Source organism: Galeopterus variegatus, unplaced genomic scaffold, assembly GCF_000696425.1.
Source record: "Galeopterus variegatus unplaced genomic scaffold, G_variegatus-3.0.2 Scaffold4753, whole genome shotgun sequence".
Lineage (NCBI taxonomy): Eukaryota > Metazoa > Chordata > Mammalia > Dermoptera > Cynocephalidae > Galeopterus > Galeopterus variegatus.
This window is the reverse complement of record NW_007730864.1, coordinates 84675-106592: the sequence shown is the minus strand read 5'-3', so window position 1 is coordinate 106592 and position 21918 is coordinate 84675. Positions and strand designations below refer to the sequence as shown.

The 21918-nt window shown below is 35.8% G+C and overlaps 1 protein-coding gene across 1 annotated transcript in view; it reads right to left on the bottom strand.

Annotated features, from left to right (window-relative positions):
- LOC103603700 (target of Nesh-SH3-like) overlaps positions 1-21918 on the bottom strand; it is a gene marked incomplete at both ends in the record, with an annotated part of 140689 nt that overhangs the window by 94654 nt on the left and 24117 nt on the right. The window contains 3 exon segments of the mRNA XM_008588272.1: positions 2522-2574; positions 3139-3320; positions 19313-19445. Coding sequence (XP_008586494.1) covers positions 2522-2574; positions 3139-3320; positions 19313-19445 — 368 coding nt within the window.

Here is a 21918-nt window from a genome sequence, read left to right as displayed (position 1 = left end):
AGCTTCACCTTTCCTACACAGTATTGATTGGATGTAAGAGAGTCAAAGTCAAAGGGACCTTAGGGAGTGGCACAATTTGATACATGGTACTAGGCACATTGGTTAATTGTTTGGAAAAAGTATGTAGCCTAATCCATATAGAGCCTTACTTCATACCACAGCAAAATAAAATCCACATAGTTTAGAACTTAATTATTTATAAAATCAAACCATTTATAAAATTACAAACAAGAGGGGAAATATCTGCTCTCTGGATAGGGAAGGGTTTTGTAAAATAAAATGCAATTAAAGACATGATAATAGAAAAGTCTAATAATTTACTTAAGACAATTTCAGGACTTGCCTCTTTCGAAAATTCCCATAAACAAAATTAATTGATAACAAATGTGATATAAATGTTTCTACATGATAGCACACACAAAGGGTCAATGTTCTTTAATCTATAACGTCTATAAACTACTCAATAAAAAACCATGACATGCCCGATAAACAAAGAACTGCACCTAAAGGTCATTAAATGGAAAATAGAAGTGAATTAAATGGAAAATACAAGCTAATAAACACGTAAAGAAAGTACTGCTTTATCAACAATCAGAGAAGCAGAAGTTAAAATAGCCATTTTAAACTATGACACGAGCCAAATATTTAGTGATGGAAATACATAACGTTGACAATCAGGATACCATAGATAAACTTTGATACATTGTTGGTACAATTGGCTACACCTTTCTGGAAAATAATTTGACCACACATATTAGGAAGACTTAAAAATGTTAAAAATATAAACTGTTAATTCCCCTTTTAAGTATCTATTTTAAGGAAATAATCTGAAATGTGAACAAATATTTATGATAAATGTTAACTATAACATCACTCGCAATTAAAAAACAAATATACATAACTTAAAAGTCTACAAATTGGAAACTGATTAAGTAGATGATAGTGTATTTAGATTATGTAATGCGCAGCAGTTAAAATTATGTTTATGAAGGGCATTTAATGACATAAAATATGTTTATACCATATTTTGACTAAGTAAAAACAAGATATAAAATTGCTTATATAGTATAATTTTATTTTTTGTAATGAAAACATGCTTAGAAGACAAAAAAATAAAATGTGTTGAAGTTTTAACAATAGACCATAAATGGTTTTATACTGCTCCTATAGGTAGTTGTGTTATAGGTAACTTTGTTAATGCTTCTTTTCCCATTTTTACATTCTAAACCTTTAAATATTAGATAATTAGGAAAACAGAAAAACATGAAGACGAAACTAAAAAAACAAAAACAAAAAAGAAAAAGAAAAAAATCCAGGCCTGCGAATTTACCTGAAATCCTCTTTCTTGTATTAAGATTTGAAGTACATTGAAATACTTTCCTGGCAATCACAATAATCTATTAATTATTATTTAGTAATAATTCCACAATGAACACAATTTTCTGCCAATTCAAACCACAGAAACAATATTTGCCTTTAACAGGATTAATTCTCAGTCAGTTCCATATTATTCAAGCCAATTTTCTGTCACTGAAAATAATTTTTTTTTTTTTTTGTAATCCCAATGAGGCATATACTACTTGTCTTCCAGACTGGGCTACAGATTGATGGGATATTCTGTAGACTATTTAATTAGACATAAACAAATATCCATCCACACACATCATGCACACATTAAGGAGAGCCAATTTGCACCCACAATTTGCATGTCCACTTGACTGTAGGTTATTTCTCTGGCTGCATACTTCCCACACACGGGGACCAAAGACAGCACCAAATTCCCCTCTTCTTACCCAGGTGCCTCCTTCACCTGCTCAGTGACATAATGTCCTCCACTGTAAAATTGGGTAAGTGATCTGAAATGTAAACATCTCTGCAATGGCTATAACGATGGCTGACATCTACACCAGGCAGTATGTAACTGACATGATGCTTCCTGAGAACAGAATTGGAAAAGCAGAAGGAAAGGAACACAAAGGACTGAGTTGCTCAAGTGAGAGAGAAAAGGTGTCTAGATTGGAGGGAAATAAAATACACAAACATTCACTTAGCTGAATAGAGGCTGGGCATGTTACAACCAAACCAGTTGCTCCATCATTTTGAAAAGGGTTGGTGCTTTTAAGTAGAAAGTGATAGAAACAGAGAGGAAGGATTTGAATTGTAGCAATGTAGCTAGAGCAAGTACGAATTTGCTCTTGAAACATTATGTTAAAAACAAGCCACAGAACAGAAGACAATAAGCATAACCTCAAAAAACCCAGAACACTGAAATATTAGGATAATTATGTTGATTCTCAAAATTTTAGCATGTCAAATAAATTAGAGATGATTTGGAATCATACTTCCACCCATGTTTTCAGAAAAATAAACTAATTCCTAATACATTAAGTACTTTACCCAATCACCCTAAAATTATCCAGTTAATCCACTTTCAGTACCTCACAGAGGACTATTTCCTTAAGTAAAAATACAATGCAGATACAGCTTTTAACAAATATTCTTGAAAATCAACTGTACATACCACTGTGTGAACTTGTTCATTGGTGCTTTGGATTTTCCCATTTACTTTTCTACCTGACAAAGTAAGGGAAAATGACATTATTTTCATCCTTTTTGTTCCTACATCAATTCTAGCTAATTGTTTTGAAGATGACTACAACTCATGCTCTCTCTAACTTGGGTATATCACTTTAATTAATATAATTTTATACATTGATTCCAATGAAGTATGAATGAAGGGACAACTAGAAGAAAGCTCAGGGCTCCCAAAAGCCTTTTTACGTCCATTTCTGTTGGTGCAATTTCTCATTCTAAACATTTGCACGTATTTTAGGGGGGTCCTAGCTGGGGTTCATAGTCAGGGACTGATTTTAAACTACTACAATGGCCAATGACTTATCAACGGAGACATCGAATATTAGTTTATCATGTATTTTAAAAAGCACTTATTACAACATAAGATTCTGAAATATCAATACTCAATAAATTCTGTTCTCTTTTGTATTTTCTCAAATACTAGAGCATAGGAATTAACTCATTTCATTTTACATGATGAATAAAATTTGAAAATTGGATAATTACGAAAACAAGAAAAAAATTACAAAAAGCTTATTGAAACAAACAGTTCCAAGTACTTACTCCCAACAATCGTCTTGTGATTGAAAATCTTACTCCAAATTCCACCTTCCACGTTGTCTTTCACCCCAAATTCATAAACTGTATTGGGCTTTAGATTTTCCACAATCGTTTCAGTGGCTGGACAGAGTTGAAAAATCCATTTCTTTTCCTTATCCTTTTCTCTGTAGCGAATTGTATAAAATCTGTTGAATAACCAAAATATGATGCTTTAAAATCACAGAGAGATTCAGAATGTTATTTCAAGTTTCCTAACACATCAAAGACTTCAATCTACTTAGAAGAGTGTATTTCACGTAGACGTCAATCTACTTAGAAGACTAAACTTAATATCGGGTTCTGCTTCGAGTTTTTAAAAATCCACAGGAAAAAAATAACTCAGTGTGTGCTTAGGTTTTTAATTTCTAATTGCATGTTGGGGTCTGTGCAGCAGTACAGGTATGGTCTGACAGAATTCCAGAATTGTGAGTTCTGTTATTTGCCACTTTGCAAAATAAAAGTTGGAAAACATCGGATATTCATTCTTTTCTGATTATGCATAGAGCAGAACATAGGTGTAATTTTATAAATACTTAATATTGTAGTTTTATAATTGTATGAGCTTAAGCCTTTTCATCCCATGGAAGGTGTGTTAGAGGTAATATGGTTCAATTTTGTAAAAGAGGAACCTGAGATTCTAACATGTATCCAGGATAGCATTTTAAGGGTGAAATGTCTTTATTGTTATAAAAAAGAATCAAGACTAATAGACAAGCTAAGTACACAATGAGAAAACTTAATGCAAATTCAACATCACTGTTACATGTTTGCTTAGGGCTTCATAATAGATTTATATACGTCAAAGTAAAATAATCCCCACCACTATTTTTTGCACCTTTACTACACGCTAGATTTACTTATGGCATCTCATTTAATTGTCACAAAAACACTTTAAGTGGTAGAAATTATTAATCCCATTTTACAGATGTGAAAACTGATTTTCAGAACAATTACTTAACTTGCCCATTATCACCTAGCTAGTGACTTTTACCAGTGGCAGTGGCAGACCAGAATTACAAAGACAGACTCCTCTGGCTCTACTTTTAACAGCCTCACTAAGCGTGACAGCAGATTAAGAAAAGGGGTTTGGGGCCGGCCCAGTGGCGCACTGGAGAGTGCGCCGCTTGGGAGCGTGGCGGCGCTCCCACCGAGGGTTTGGATCCCATGTGGAGGGTTCGGTTCCCACTCACTGGCTGAGCACGGTGCGGGCGCAACACCAAGGGTTGCGATCCCGTTGCCGGTCCCCATTACGGGCGCGACCCCGAGGGTTGCGATCCCTTTACCGGTCAGTAAAAAAGACAAAAAGGAAAAAAAAAAAAAGAAAGGGGGTTTCATTACCACTATATACAGTAATGAGAATGAGTGAACTAGAATGACATGTATCAACTTGGAAAGATTTCACAAACAAAATATTGAAAGAAAATAGCAAATTGCAGAATGATGCATGTAGTTTAATATCATTTACATAAACATTAAAACACTCACACAAAATATATTACCATATGTTATTCCTGGCATTGTAAAGGGATAACAAATACTGGAAGAATACAACAATTATGATAGTGCTTTGGCTCTCAATGGGGTGGGGATGTAAATGGGATTAGAGGTGGGGTCAAGAGGTAGTTAAACTCTATTTGCCTTTTATTTATAAGTAAACATTCTAAGTAAATAGAATAATAGCTGCCATGTATAGTGATGGAAACATAGGAATTTAGTGTGCTATTTTCTTATATCTTAAATTTTTTCTCAAGAATTTGGTACCTCTCCCTCACTCCCCACACCAGCAAAATTAAATGGACTAAGATTTGTGTTAATTGCTTTTATGTAAAGCTTTGAAAAGTCACTCATTTGTTTATGCTAAAAACACTTATTGGGCACCCTGTAGGTACTAGGCACAAATTCTTGGTGATACAAAAACAATTACCCAGAATCTCTGGAAATGAGGGCCAGTACTGGCTACATAATTTGCAGGGCTCAGTGCAAAATGAAAACATGGACCCCTTGTTCAAAAGTTACTAAGAATTTTAAGACAGCAACCGCAGAGCATTAAACCAAGCTTTGGCCCTTCTACGTGGAGGGCCTTGTGCATGGCTGCATGCCCATGCAGTCAGCAAGGGGTTATAGTTTAACAAGCACAGAGAGAGGAGATGCATTTGTATATTCAGCCTTACTTCTTACTATTTACAAACCACTGAAATGCTTGCAGTCATTGTTAGCTTGCTTCTTTCTGGGAAAAGCAAAAAAGAAAAAGCTTTGTCTCAGGGTTCCAATTCCCCATTCCCAAGTAGCAGAAAACAGAATAAGTGAAGAAGACTGTTCAGCCAAAACACTAACTGCTACTGGGGATGAATATTATAGAATTGCAGTAGAATGTAATAGAAGTCGTTTGTGTCTTGGGAGTCAAAATATCAAAACTAATTTATGAAATGCATTTCTTGACAAGTATGCTGCATGGAATTTTTATTGTTGCTTTTTCCCTACCCTGGCTCTTCCAGGACTTTAGAGAAATACTGAGAAGCTCTAATCAGAACAGATGGCCTACCACGATTTTGCATCTCTAGTAGATACAGTTCTGAGGACTTAATTACTTGCATGATCCAGGGGCCCTTTTTCTAACAGAACTACCAAAGGCCAGACTCAAGGCTTTCCAATCAACTTGATTTCACATCATCTTCCTATGAATAAAATGGGACAGAAATATTCCATTCTTTGGGGGAAAAAAAACAAAAAATTAAACCACATGTTGAGAAAATCTGACAGCGATTTGTAGTTCTTGTTGTAGAGATCTTTTACCTCCTTGGTTAAATTGATTCCTAGGGTTTTTTTTTGTGTGTGTGTGTGACTACTGTAAATGGGCTTGCTTTCTTGATTTCTTTTTCTGCTAGTTTGCTGTTGGAATATTAAAATGCTACCAATTTTTGCATGTTGATTTTGTATGCTGCAACTTTATTAAAATTGTTTATCAACTCAGAGGTTTTTGGAGAGATTTTGGGCTGTTCTATATATAGGATCACGCTATTTGCCAACAGGAACAATTTGACTTCATCTTTTCCAATCTGGATGCCCTTTATTTCTTTCTCTTGCCTGATTGCTCTGACTAGTACTTCCAGTACTATGTTGAACAGGAGTGGTGACAGTGGGCATTCTTGTCTCATTCCCATTCTCAAGGGAAAAGCTTTCAACTTTTCCCCATTCAGGATGATATTGGCAGAGGTTTTGCCATATATGGCTTTTATTATATTGAGATACTTTCCTTCTATATCTAATTTACTGAGCGTCTTTATCATGAAGGGGTGTTGAATTTGTCAAATGTTTTTTTCTGTGTCTATTGAGATAATCATATGGTTTTTGTTCTTGATTTTGTTGGTGTGGTTTATCTCATTTATTGTTTTTCATATTTTGAACCATCCTTGCTTCCCTGGGATGAATCCCACATGATCGTGGTGTATAATTTTTTTGATGTGTTTCTGTATTCTGTTTGCTAATATTTTGTTGAGGATTTTTACATCTATGTTCATCAAGGATATTGGCCTGTAGTTTTCTTTTTTTGTTGTATCTTTGTCTGGCTTTGTTATCAGGCTGATACTCTATGAAGCAAGTCTGGGAAAATGGCCTCTGTTTCAATTTTCTGGAATACTTTGAAGACAATTGGTATTAATTCTTCTTTAAATGTTTGGTAGAATTCAGCAGTAAAGCCACCTGATCCTGGGCTTTTCTTTGTTGGAAGACTGCTGATTACTACTTCAATCTCTTGGTTGTTACTGGTCTGTTCAGGTTTTCTATTTCTTCTGGGTTTAGTCCTGGTAGTTTGTATGTGTCCAGAAATTTATCCATTTCCTACAGATTTTCAAATTTGTTGGCATATAATTGTTCATAATAGTCTCTAATGAATCTTTGTATTTCTGTGGTATTGGTTGTTATGTCTCCCTTTTCATCTCTAATTTTTATTTGGGTCTTCTCTCTCCTTTTTTTAGTTAGTCTGGCTAATGGTTTGTCAATTTTGTTTATCTTTTTGAAAAAAACAACTTTTTGTTTGATTGATCTTTTGTAATGTTTTTTGGGATTCCTATATCACTTAGTTCTGCTCTAGTCTTAATTATTTCTTTTCATCTACATTTGGGATTGTATCGTTCTTGTTTCTAATTCTCCGAGGTGTATTGTTAGGTTGTTAATTTGAAGTCTTTCTATTCTTTTGATGTAAGCATTTAATGCAAAAAAACTTCCTTCTTAGAACTGCTTTTGCAGCATCCCACATGTTTTAGTATGTTGTTTCATAAATTGATTAGTTTTGAGAATTTTTAAAATTTCCTGTTTAATTTCTTTTTGAACCCATATATCATTCAGGAGTATGTTGTTTAATTTTGATGTTTTCATAGTTTCCAGAGTTTTGATTGTTGTTGATTTCTAGTTTTAATTCATTGTGGTCTGAAAAGATACTTGAAATGATTTAAATTATTTAAAATTTGTTGAGACTTGATTTGTGACCTAGCATGTGGTCAATACTGGAAATGTTCCATGAACTGGTGAGAAGTATGTATATTCTGTAGTTGGAGGAAATGTTCTGTACCTACCTGCCAAGTCCAATTGGTCTAAAGTATGGTTTAAATCCTGTGTTTCTCTATTGATTTGTTGTCTAGATGATCTGTCCAATATTGAGAGAGGGGTGTTTAGGTCACCTACTATTATCGTATTGGGGTCTATCTCTTTCCTTAAGACTAATAGTGTCTGCTTTATATATCTGGGTGTTCTAATGTTGAGAGCATATGTATGATTATTATGTCTTCTTGCTGGATTGATCCCTTTATCATTATATAGTAGCCTTCTTCATCTCTTCTTATAGTTTTTGGTTTAAAGTCTATTTTATCTGATATAAGAATAACTACTCCTGCTCATTTTTGATTTCCATGTGCATGGTATATCTTTTTCCATCCCTTTACTCTTAGTCTGTGAGTGTCTTTACAGGTGAGGTGAGTCTCTTGTAAACAGCATATAGTAGGGTCTAGCTTTTAATCCAATCATCCAGTCTGTGTCTTTTGAGTGGGGAATTAAATCCATTTACATTTAGAGTTGTTATTTAAATGTATTATGTTACTTCTGGCATTTTATCAATTTTCATTTAGATATTTTGAAAATTAAAGAGGACACAAAAAAATGGAAAGATGTTCCTTGGCCCTGGATTGGAAGAATTAACATTGTGAAAATGTCCATACTACCCAAAGTGATCTACAGATTCAATGCAATTCCCATCAAAATACCAATGACATTCTTCACAGAAATAGAAAAAAACAATTCTTACATTTACATGGAACAACAAAAGATCCAAAATAGCCAAAACAATCTTCAGAAAAAAAAAAAAAAAAAAAAAAAAAGCTGGAGGCATAACACTACCTGACTTTGAGCTAACTATACTACAAAGATATGGTAACTAAAACAGCATGATACTGGCATAAAAACAGACAAACCAATAGAACAGAATAGAGAACCCAGAAATCAACCCACAAACCTAAAGCCAACTTATCTTTGACAAAGGTACCAAGAACATACATTGGGAAAAAGACTGCCCCTTCAATAAATGGTGCTAGGAAAACTGGACATCCATACATAGAAGAATGAAACTAGACCTGTACCTCTCACAATATACCAAAATCAACCCAAAATGGATTAAAGGCTTAAATATAAGACCTGAAACTATAAAACTCCTAAAAGAAAACACAAGGGAAACACTTCAGGAAGTAGGACAGGGCAAAGACTTTATGAACATGACCCCAAAGCACAGGCAACAAAAGGAAAAATAAGCAAATGGGATTATATCAAACTAAACCACAAAGCTTCTGCACGACAAAAGAAACAATTAACAGAGCAAAAATGCAACCTACTGCGTGGGAGATAATACTTGCAAACTATGCATCTGACAAATGATTAATATCCAGAATATACAAGGAACTCAAACAACTTAACAGTAAAAAAACAACCTAATTTAAAAATGGGCAAAGGAACTGAATAGGCATTTCTCAAAGAAAGACATACACATGGCCAAGAGACACATGAAAAAATGCTTTACATCACTCAGCATCAAGGAAATGCAAATCAAAACCACATTAAGATAACATCTCACCCCAGTTAGACAGGCTATCATCAAAAAGACAGAAAATAACAAATGCTGCAAAGGATGTGGAGAAAAGGGAACCCTCCTACATTGTTGGTGGGATTGTAACTTGGTGCAGCCATTATGGAAAACAGTATGGAGAGTCCTTAAATAACTTCAGATAGAACTGCCGTACAATCCAGAAATTCCACTACTGGGTATATACCCAAAGGAATGGAAAGCATCAGGTTGAAGAGATACCTGCACCCCCATGTTCACCACAGCTCTATTTACAATAGCCAAGAGTTGGAACCAACCTAAATGTCCATCATCAGAAGACTGGATAAGGAAAATGTGGTATATATAAACAATGGAATATTACTGTGCCATAAAAAGAACGAAATATTGTCATTCACAGAAACATGGATGAACGTAGAGAAAATCATATTAAATGAAATAATCCAGGCATAGAAAGAGAAATACTGTATGTTCTCACTCATAAAATAATACACATATAAATAAAAGAAAGAAAGAAAGATACAACATTCACAATAATACATTGAACCTTCAAAAGGAGAACTGAAGTTACTTGAAGAAGGAAGGGAGAGAGGAGTGAGGAATTGGTAAAGGGCCATGAATAGCAATGACAGTGTATATTATTGAATATAATAATTATTCTGATTTGAGCATCACATATGCTCATGAGTATTGATATTCAACTCTGTACACCACAGATATGTACGTTCAACTGTTACAATAAAAAATAAATAAAGAAAGAAAAGAAAAAAGAAATACCATCCTGTAAATTTTTTCTATTTTGATCAGAAAGCATTTGAAATACCCTCACTCATATCAAGTTTGTTAGGAAAAATAAAGGTATAGGAGGCAGCTTGCCCTTCTCCTTTGCTTCAGTCAGGTTTATTCCTGTCAACATACTTGTATAATGTAGGCAAGTTCTAAATTGTAATGAGAGAGCAAAGGAGACCACTTAGCTATACTTACAGAAGTGAAGTTAATTTTCCTTGGTTTTAAAGAACAATATAGGCCTTATGGTAATAAACAGTGTTTTATAACCTAACCAAACCTAACTACTACCACAGTAATCTTGACAAATATTTTTGGAATGAATAGAGTGAATACTTAGGTCCTCACAGGGTCATTTTTAAATTAGAATATTATTGCTCTAAATGGCAATGACTCAGTCATCAAAAAATACTTATACTGATTTAAGTCATTAGGTCTACAATTGTATTTTGCAATGAGGCATTGCATAAGGCTTCACTTCTGAAAAGCACCATTGCTTTAGAGCCAATGCAAACTGAAGCAAAATACAATAAAGATCTACATTGTACATTTGCAGAGGGCTTAAGATTTTCATTATTTCAGTTTATCCATACAGTAAACTGTGAGCAGAACAAGAATTATTATAGATGAAAAAGAGATGACAAGTGCCTAAGCTCTGATATTCAGTGACAGAGCCAGGCAAATGTTATTTTCTGACTCCTAATCTAATACCTTTTGTACTGCATTGGACTCTTTCTACTGCGGCACTTGGCAAAAGGAGATGGAAAGAGACAGATGAAATGACCCAGAATGGAAGAAAGTTAAAAAGAATCAACATTTAGCATTATTTAAGGCTTTTTATTTTTTGTTTTATTATGTATTTACTATAACATACAGTCACAGTCTTCTCATTATGTCTGAGGACAATCAGGATCAAACGTTAGTTGCACCTCTTTCAGGAATGATTTGAGCACAAGTGCACAGAAGGGCAACGGTCTATTAAAAATGCAGGTAGCAGCCTGTGAATGTCAACAGACCAGACTTTGGAAAGCCTAGTTTCAGTAATTTGGATTTTAATAAAAATGGTCATCTTATATCCTAATTAAGGGGTTAGAAACTGTTGAAGATAGTGTTTGGTTCAACTGGCATTCTGTGCTTGGACCTCCCAAATAGTCTCAATGCTGACAATAAACTGTTACTATAACTTTAAAAATTTCATAGCTCCTCAAAATGTAATGGAAAAGGCAGCTAGTGACTTGACTTGGAAACTAGTCACCTGCAAACCAGTAGCATGACCTTCAGGGAGTCTCTTTACCCACTTATGCATCAATTTTCTCAGAAGTGGGGATAAGACTAGACAATTTTTGAGATCCTTTCTGTTTCTAGAAATTTACTCCAGCAATCAGATATCCTGTTCTACCAAAGTACCTGAGACAGAGTTACCAACCCCACAAACTAAATTTATGATGTAACTGGCAATGAATTATACCAAGCAGAGAAATTTAAGAACACCAAAATAACTTTAGCCCTTCACAAAGTACCCTGGCTTGATGTATGTGGATAGCCATCTTTTGGGCTTCTATATTTTTTCAGCAATGTTCTTATTTCAGTGTGATTAATTACTATTACATTTCCTAGAACATCTATTCCACACATTGTTCACATCGATCACATCAAAGGACACTTCCTGACACCCCTGTCACCAATGTTCTTGCTTTACTGAGACTGTAACAGCTGATATAAATTCTGCCCTCATCCCGCTCCTCTCCAAGTGTCTCACTTCCCCTTCACTCTCTCCTTGCCCCTATCTCTTCCCCAAAATAAGCATCTTGGTAATTTTATTCCATTTTCTTATTCCATCAGCTTTCCAACCTTTCTCTTGATTCTTCAAGGACTTTATCCTGAGTCTAAATGCTGTTGAAATATTTTTCATTCTAAAAAACAAAAATAAAACTAATACTCTCCTCTTACTCTTGTCACTATCTTTAAAAACAAAATTTCTTAAGAATAATCTACTTTCTCCCACTTTCTTACCATCCCAAATGCCTAAATCTTTTTGCAATCTGGTGGCTGTTCTTTATAGAAAAGCCTTCTTATGATCAAATACTATGATTTAATGTTCTGTGAATTTCATAACTATCTTAAAATACACTCCTCATCCTTCTTTCCCAAATCTGTTTCTCTTGTGGTTCCCATTTCTGTTGGCTTCAGAGTCTCTTTTCCCTTCATGTCCTATCAGTTGTCAAATCCAGGTATGTTTTCCTATGTGTTTTCTCTTGTTTTTGTCTCTTCTCTATTCCTAAGTAACACTTGAGAGCTAGTTCAGGTCCTTATTATCTTTGGACTCCTTTGATAATTTTCAAACAGGTCAACTATTTCAAGATCTTCTTTTTTTATTTAATCACCCACTGCTGGCTGACTTAAGTTCAACAAAAGAAAGAAATACCTAGTGATTTTAGTGCTAGCTGAAATGGAATGTGTTGCCTGAAGTCGCAATTATAAAATAATATAAAGTAAATACTATCACAAGCAACAAGAAGACTAGCAACAAACATCATACCATTTGTTGGATGCTCACTGCATGTCAGACACTGTGTTAACCATTTCACACGTGTTATCTAATTTAATTCTGACAGCCCTATGAGATATTACTATTGATACCCCCAAGATGATAAAACCAAGTCTTACAGCATTTAAGTAACCTATCCAAGGTCGCTCAGCTATTAAATAGAGCAGAGTTTTGAACTCACATCTGCGTGACCAGAATTTGAATCTTCAACATTCAAGTTACGTTGCCATCCCTGGAGAGGCTCACTGTGGACTCTGGATGGCAGACGTTGCAGAGGAGGTTCAAGGGCTGAAGGGACTGGCTGGATGATTTTTAAGGCCTCTTCTTGACATTCCACTAGCTTATTCATTTCCACATTTGTTGAGATCTTTTATTGAAAAACAAAAAGCTAGGTTCTGTGTAAGATGGAAGATGAATCGAACGCTGTACAGAGCTTCAAGAATGAGCTGACAAGATAGTGAAGGAGACAGATAGGCGTATGTGTATGGCTGAAGACGGCAGGACGGAAAGCAAGGAGTGCAGAGGGTGGGCTGGCGTGGCACTCTCCAACCTGAACTTGAAAATGGATGGGCTGCATTTTAAATCCCACCCCAGTGGTGTGATTTAAATCAGGAGATCCCACCCAGGTCTAGGAAAAGTGGAATAAGACGTATTTATACCTCACTTCAGGAGCATGACTTGGAAATCCTTTGAAATATATTCTTTGAGAGGTTTTATGATTTCTTTTACCAGGCAGTAGGGAGTTGGTGGAGGTTCTTCAGCAGGTGAACAGAGTTGAGCAGTAACGAAGGAAGCTAGATTTATCAGCGGTGGAAGAATTAGAAACCAAAGGGAGGAATCTCAGTTAATGAAGTTTAGTCTGGATATGAGATAACAAGAAAATGAATCATGGAAGAAACAGAATGGGGAAAAAAAAAAAAAAAGAAACAGATCAAAGTTATATTTCTGTCAAAGAAATAATGAGACCAGATATGGCACCAAGAAAAAGTGAAAATAAAAACTAAAACTGAGTTTTCAAACATGAGAATAGGGCAAAGTGATGGAAAAAAAGTTCTTTTAACAGTGTGGAAAATATGAATTTAGTTTGAGTTTGAGGTGCTGATCACTGTTACCTGGCTATTCTAATGAAATTCTTCCATGGACAACTAAAAATACAGTCTTAGAATTTTGGGAACGAGCCCAGGTCAGAGGTTCAGCCTTGGACGTTATTTCCATACTCGCTACTCCTCCTGTTCTCTGTAGAACAGCAACAAAAGCAATTCCTGGGAGCTTTTTTAAAAAATGCAGAATCTTAGGCTCTTCCTCAGGCCTGCTGAATCAGAACATACAGTTTAGCAGAGTCCCCCACATGATTTTATGCACAAAGTTTAAGAAGCACTCTTCAACTTAGAGGTGATAGTTAAAGACAAGATATTGATGAGATACGGAGGATGCGTAGGTAACAGATCCAAGGACGGAGCACCACTCCACATTTAGGAGGTAGAATAAGAAGCAAGCAAAGGAGAAGAGAAAGGGTTAGAGGGGCAAGAGGAAAGCCTAAATAAAAATGTCAACGAATGAAAGAGTTCAAGGATGAGGGGATGGCCAACAATTCCACACAGAGGTTAAGAGGGATAAGAACTAAGAAAACTCTACTGGATTTAGCAATTCATTGACCATTGGTGACCACGAAGAGAAGTTTCAGTGGAACGGTAGAAAGGGGATGAAAGCCAGTGAAAAGGAGTAAGGACTGTGGGTCATGTAGAAATCAAGAACATAAGAATAGATAACCCTGAAAAGTTTGGGGATTAAGAGATTTCAAGGTGGCTTAGAAAATATAACAAGATCAACAGATGGTTTCGTTTTTGTTTAGGGGAATCTTGAGCATGTTTGCCAGCAGGAAACGGTGCCAATGGCAGTGAAGGGGCAAAAGTAAGAGACGGGAGATCACCGGAGAAGCAAAGGCTTAGAGGACATGGGGCAGGACGGGATCATGTGCACTGTGTGAAGTTGGAAATGTGTCCTCAGAGAGAAGAGAAGAGAAGAGAGTAGAGCTGAAGATCGATCTGGGATAAAGAAGGAGAGAGCTGATGGTGGCTGGTCCATTTCCTCACTACTGTGGGAGCCAGATGGATAGGGGTAGGGAACAGAGCCAGGGAATATAGCCAGGAAGCCGTTGCCAGGATCCAGGGCAGGGTGAGGGGTGCTTGGATTGGAATCGTTAGTGTGGAAATGGAAAAGTAGAAGATAGAGTACGGATACTGCTCAAACGCAAAATCTGTCACTTGGGCCCTTCACAAGTCACAGGAGAGGAAAAGTAAAAAATGAATAAAGTTTCAAATCAGGGTGAATGGAACAATTGTGCTACTTCAGAAAGTAGTAAAAAGATAAGTGAGGTGATTTTTCAAGAGGAAAAGAATGATTTCAGTTTTGTCATGTCGAGTTTAAGGTAGTACTGGCCTTGGCAATAATGCTGGGCAGGATACACATGGCTCCTGCCCTTACAGGGCTTAAAATTCACATCAGAATTTACCTGCAGCAAGACAGATGGGTAACAAAGGACTGGCTCAATCAAGTGAGAATTCACGGACCTTGAAAATACCCCTTTCTTAAAAACGTGGTTGGGGGTGGGGGTGGGGGCAGGGTGGGGAGGGGAGGAGGCAATAGCTTGCCCTGGACTGGCCAAAAGGGAGAGCCCTCATTGTACGTTAAAGATCGAGAAAGACAATATGAAAGTGTTAGGAAATATGAAAATGATTTCTAAACAAATCATAAAGCTTTAATAAGCTGGCAAAGGAGAGAGCTAAAGCAATCTTGAAAGCTTTAACAAGTTGGAAACACGGGAAGGAAAAAACAAGCCATTAAGGGTGAAATAAATTTTGGTTAAAAATATGTTTTATTCTTCATCTGGGCCAATTTGAAAGCTTTCTTTTGACTTCAGCTAGATGGAGGACAAATGTGTATATTCTTCCACTCAAAGCCCATTAAGAGTAAAAACTGTAAATGAAGTAAATCTAATCTTCAATGTGAACCCAGAGAAGGATTTAAAAACATGGCAGACCCATACAGACCCTATGCAAACAGGAATAGAACTTCCAAGCTTAAAACAAAACAAAACTGGAGTTTTCTTACTAGAAACTTACTACATAAAAACTTTGATGTAGAAAGCCCAAAGTATAAAAACTTCTCCAATAAAGTACTTACATAGGATAAATGGGGCTGTACAACCCAATATGAAATTATTTTTTAAATTTTAATCAGAGACTTTACAGAGAGGGTACCAAATATTAAAGTTCAATGGATTAATATGACACCAGTTGGTGTTCCTGTAGCAAGACAGGGGCATTCAGATTCCAGTGGTTTAGTAAGAAATATTTCTAAAGGAAAACTTCAGCTGAATTAATCTTCCAATTTTCAAGAAGTAATCATCCCTTTTAGCTATATTGCTTATTCTAAACTACTGGATTAGTCTAAATTCTTAAAAAAAAAAATCTGCCTGAACATACGATGGTAGATTTCTCCAAGTCTGATTTTAATTACGCTCATTTGCAGTTCTGGTGGATTTATTTGGATGCTTATAATGTGTACAGCTTTCCAGAGCTTTTAAACAAGGACTGCTATTTTTTCTCAAGTACTGCAAAGACTTTAAATGTCAGCTCTTTATTAAATGTGTTAACTAGGGAGAAAGGAGGCATGGGGCAATGAAATCCACAAGTACAGTACTCCACATGCTTCTCTATAGTTGTTACTGTTTAGTTCCTCCCTTTAAGTCATGTCCTAACAGTTCCCCATTTGATTCTCCCACTCAACCCAGGTTTGAAAGTACACAAGCACCTTGACATGTTATTATTGAGTCTTTTAAAACACTTTGTTCAAAGTGGGACTATCAATTTTGAATATCGTGATTTGAAATGCATGATTCCATCTGTTTGATGAGAAAAGTGGAACCAGGGTGTGTGTGCAAGGGGGTGAGGTTGAGCTCCACGTGTGGTCTGAGTAGCTTGGGCCTTAGAGTCAACTGCCTGGGTTAGAATCCTGCTTCCACTAGGTCATCTGTGCCTGCCTTCATTATCTCCTTGTGCTCGCAAGCCATGGCCACATCTATCAATTAGAATCAGTCATTGGATAAATTTTTTCATGTGGAAGGGTCAGTAGGGCCAAGTAAAACTGAAAGAAAGGTTCGAGGGCAGGAAAGAAAATTATATCCAAATTATGCTATATGAGTTGCCAAGTTACTGGGCCTGTTGAAACAAATAGTCTCATGAATTTATCAAGCAAGTTGAGCAACCATTAAAATTAGGTTGCATTTTGCTATAAGTCTACCAAATGTCCTTCCTTTCTTTCCTCTTCCTTCCTCTGTCCCTCATTCTCTTTCTCTTTTTCTTTTTCTTCATTATCCTCATCATAAGAGAATTAAAAAAAATGCAGTCCCTGTATGTTTGTTTTCTCAGCATTGACATCTTGGACCAATCCACTAGAAACTGCAGTTATCACAAAAAGGCATGTTCTTTCAAGAGCCCATTTTCCAAACGAAATAAGTCATGGGTTTAGTGATGGGTGAAATAAGGAATACTTCAGATTCTTTGAAACATCTCAAAATCATTTTTCAAATATTTGGGGTTTGGAAATATCTTCTTCATGCCTTTTTCCAAGTATTTTTCCCTTGAGAACCATGGACATATGAGGGAAAATTTGATTTTTTTCTCTTTTATTCTAGATTTTCTAATCAAAATCACACAAAAAGTACTTTTGATAACATAAACATTTTTAAAAGTCTTTTTAAAGGTAGTTCAACAAAGACAAATAAAAATAAAACAATACAAAAAAATACACATGGCCAAAAAGTACATTAAAAAGTGCTCAATATTGCTAGTGCAGGGGAAATACATATTAAAACTGTAACGAGATACCACTTCACTAGAATAGCTAAAATGAAAAATGCTGACAACACAAAATACTGGTGAGTATGTGGAGCGACCAGAATTCTCATACATTGCTTGTGGGAATGTAGATGAAAATGTTAGGCAAAAAATAGTTAAAAATACATCTTCCCCGCAACCCAGCAATTCTATTTCTAGGTATTTATCTAAGAGAAATTAAAACATATGTTCACAAAACACACAAACATGTTTATAAAATCTATATTCATAAAACCCCAAAACTAACACAATTCAGGTGCCCCTCAGCAGGAGAATGGATGAACAAACTCTAGAACAGTCACACACTAGAATACTACTCAGGAATAAAAAAGGAAGGAACTATTGATAAATGCAATGCCATAAATGCATCTGAAAAACATACTGAATGAGAAAAGGCAGACAAAAATACTCTACACTACGTGGAAGTCAATTTATGCGGAATTCCAGAGGAGGCAAAGCTATTCCGTGGTAATAGAAATCAATCAGTGGTTGCTTCTTGAGGAAGATACTCTCTGGGGTGATAAATATGTTTCATTTCTTGATGGGTATAGGATGCATGGTTATATGCATTTGTCATACCTCAAACTATACACTTAAGACCTGTGCATTTTACTGTATTTAAATTATACCTTAAAGTGGTTTTTAATCAAAAAAGCTAATGAAAAAACTTCTAAAATTTAAAAATCACTGTAAGTGTATTTAAGATTTTTAAAAACCCTTTAAGATAAAATGTCTTGGTTGAAAGTTTGAAAATTTTGAATGCTTGTCCAGATGCAAATTTCTGAATTTTGAAGCTAATGTATTAAATATTTATGATAAGCAAATACCATTTCATAACCAATTAAGAATCACGGCTCTGCATTTGGCACAGTGCCTAGCACATAGATGGTGTCAAATACATATGTTGGGTAGATAAATGAATGGCAGTAATTAAAAAATATACTTAGATTTTTCTTATTTGTTCTGACAATGAAGACAGTAGCTTCATCTCCAACTCTGTGCTTTTCCTCCATCTAATCTCTCCTAGTTTGTCTCTCCAGTTTTCTAAGCCAGTGATTTTCAAACTTCAGCAGGCATCAGAATCACCTGGAAGGCTTATTAAAACACACATAGTTGGGCCCCACCCTCAGAGTTTCTGGTTCAGTAAGTCTGGAGGGGAACCTGAGAATTTGCATTGTTGACAATTTCCCCAGTAGTGGTAATGCTGCTTGGTCTGGAGACCACACTTTGAGAACTACTGCTTCAAGCACTTCTTCAATTGTCAGATCAAAGATCCATCCATTTCCAATAAACTGTCCAACTTTTATTTATTTATTTATTTTATTTTTATTTTTTGTGACCGGCCGTACCACGCTCAGCCAGTGAGCGCACCGGCCATCCCTATATAGAATCCGAACCCGCGGCCAGAGCGCTACTGTGCTCCCAGCGCCACACTCTCCCGAGTGCGCCACGGGGTTGGTCCAAACTCTCCAACTTTTAATAGTCGTTTCTAACTGCCTTCATTCCCTCCTTTGAGCGTTTATCACACTTCTCAATGATTACGCTCATTGCTATTTGGTGCCTTCTCCCTTGTAGGTTATCAGGAGGAAAAAACTTGCATGTGTTTTCTATTCAGGTGGATGATAACTCTCTCAAGGGTAGCGCTCCTGACTTACACATCTTTTCCACCCTCACATATCTAGGTGATAAGTAAATGCTAATGGTCCTCATATTTATACATTCTTCTGAAGTATGTACAGATACTGTTAAAAGCAAGTGCTAGTTTTCAGATGAAAAGCAAAATCTTCCATTAGGGTGACTTACCTGTCATTGGGACAGTGACTTGGCAATGTCCAGTCATGGTGTGGGTTGATGAGGAAACCCCAGGACAGGAAGACTGAGCTTGGTGTCAGCGTGCCAACCACCAGCTGGAGAGGCTTGCGAGAACGAGCTTTACCTAAGGAGGTAGCATACAGGTTAATTCTGGAAGCATTTTGGGTATTTTCATGACCTGGGTAAAATACATAAAGATGACTTGGCAAGATGATGAAAAGTGTGAAAATGTCAAGTTCCTTTTCTTTTCATATAGTTCACAAATATTACTAATTTTTGCCTATGAATTTAAACATGAATCAAATGAAATACCTTATGTGTGTATGTACATGTGTGTATATATGTATGTATGCATATAAACTAAACCTAACTATATCTAGGTTTTATTTTCTTGTGGGTCAGGGATGGGTATAGAGGTCTTGGCTATGATCGGGGGATAAATAAGCACAAATCTACATATTTATATGCATATGAATATGTGTACACATGTGTACACAAACACATCCCACTTGCTTCATTTCTTTTACAGATAAAATAAAAGCATGCTCATTTTTTTCCCCTAGGACTATGAATTAGTGTGAAATAACATCTAACGAGAAAAAAGAAACCTTATTATCTAGGTTGTAGGTCATATTCTTTTTATTTTAAACCTACTTGGAAGTGTAAAATCCCTTGTAATACTACTGCAAGAAGCATATACTTTACAATGAGTACCTCAATGGAAAAGGTGCACTCATTATTTTTTAATAACGCTGGAAGAGTAATACAGGAAGCACAATTGTTCTAATGGGACTAACTGGATTTGGGCAATGCCAAGAGTTATGCTAATTAACTAATGCAGATTCTTTTCAAGTACAGAGGGGCAGAAATTTGCAATTTAAAAAATATTTGAAACTGCAGGAATGGGAGGACAGTGAAAAAGAGGAAGGACAAACTTCAACCATGAAAACCAGTGCTGGCTCATAAAAAAATCAGGGTTAAAAAAAAAAAATCCTATAAGAAGCCTAATAAAAATACATAGAACTAACATAAAACATATATGCTTTGTATTTCCATTGGATTCCCTCTTTTATTACATGAGACTGTGTATGTCATATTTGCTAAAAGAAGAACTTGTGTTACCTTACTCTAATGTAGTGGGAACCAAATGGAGTCACAGCAGAATGGTCTTTAAACTTTATTAAGGTGGGTAGGAGGGTACCCCTTGCAGGAGCCTTTTGGTGATCATCTGAATCAAATCCTCTTTAAAATTGTGCCATGCTTTTTGCTTCAGTTAGATTTAAGTTCTAAAAGTTGTTGTTCTGGTAAGAAAACTTCTGAGCCCAGAATATATATGACTTAGAGCAAATTGCTTCCTTGTAGAACAACTGACTTTTTTAAATGTTTGAAATAATTTTCAAGGATAGTTATCATTTACTTGCTTGCAATTATACATTTACCCTTCTCTGTAAGTTTTTCCATATCTATCTATAATAATGCCTTGTAGATGGTAGTTTGAACGGTTCATGTATGATCTCCAAAGAGGGCAAATTAGAATCTAGAGTGAGAGTCAGGGGCACATATAGTTTGAAAAAGCCCTGAGCTGATTCTGATATTTGTTTTTCCATCCCTGAATTGATTTTCACTAATGTAATATAATAATCTCATTTTACAGATGAAAAATAAGGCTCAAAGAAGTTTCAAGGGTGTCCCAAACCATAATGAGAGCAAGGTCAAAACTCAAATCCAGGTCTCCTCAGTCATAATCTAGTTTTCTTTTTACTACTTTACTGGCTTAGTTCATAATATGTGAACATAATGCCACTTAGAAACAAAAGATATATTTTTCTTTCCCCAAGGGAACCCAAGGCTTGTATGGCCATTAAGTAATTACTTCACTAAGTTTGGATCTTAATATAAAAATGATTAAATAATTAAAATTTGTGTGGCAGATGCGAATATAAAATGAATGGAAACTAATCTACTAGTCACTACATCATTGCCAAATGTAGACAAAAACAAAACTTACATCCATTGCCTAAAAGGAAAGGTGGGGTATTATTTCCTGAGCAAGATGAAACAATTTCCTGAGCTGTTCATAATGAAGTGAAAAATAATTTTTAAAGCCAGTATCACAGAAGCCTAGAAATGAAATGAAGTTATAAAGTGCTACTAAGGTATAATCACTCTCTGACTTTCCTTATATATTTTTGCATATTTGTATCATGATCATATTAGCATCAAGAAACAGTTCAACAAATATTCATGTGAAACCAGATCCCATGGAAACATACTCATGCTTCTTGATTTTGTTTTTCGATATTTTGAAATATTGAGAGTACATTTATTTTACAGTGTGTGGAAAGCAGCCTGGACAACTCTCAGTGACGAGTTGTAAGAAGTGATTAAAATTGCTCTCTCACTTTGGGATAATATAAGAGGCCAGGAAAAGGAATTTGTATTTTCCAAAATGATTGACCATTCAATGCTGCTCTTAAAAGAAGTAGATATAAACAGAAGTCAGGGAGGAATTGTAGCACCTGATTTCTGGCAATAAGGCCTGGGCTGATACGTCTAGAAGACTGAATACAGAGCTCCAAGGACTCCTTTGTTCGATG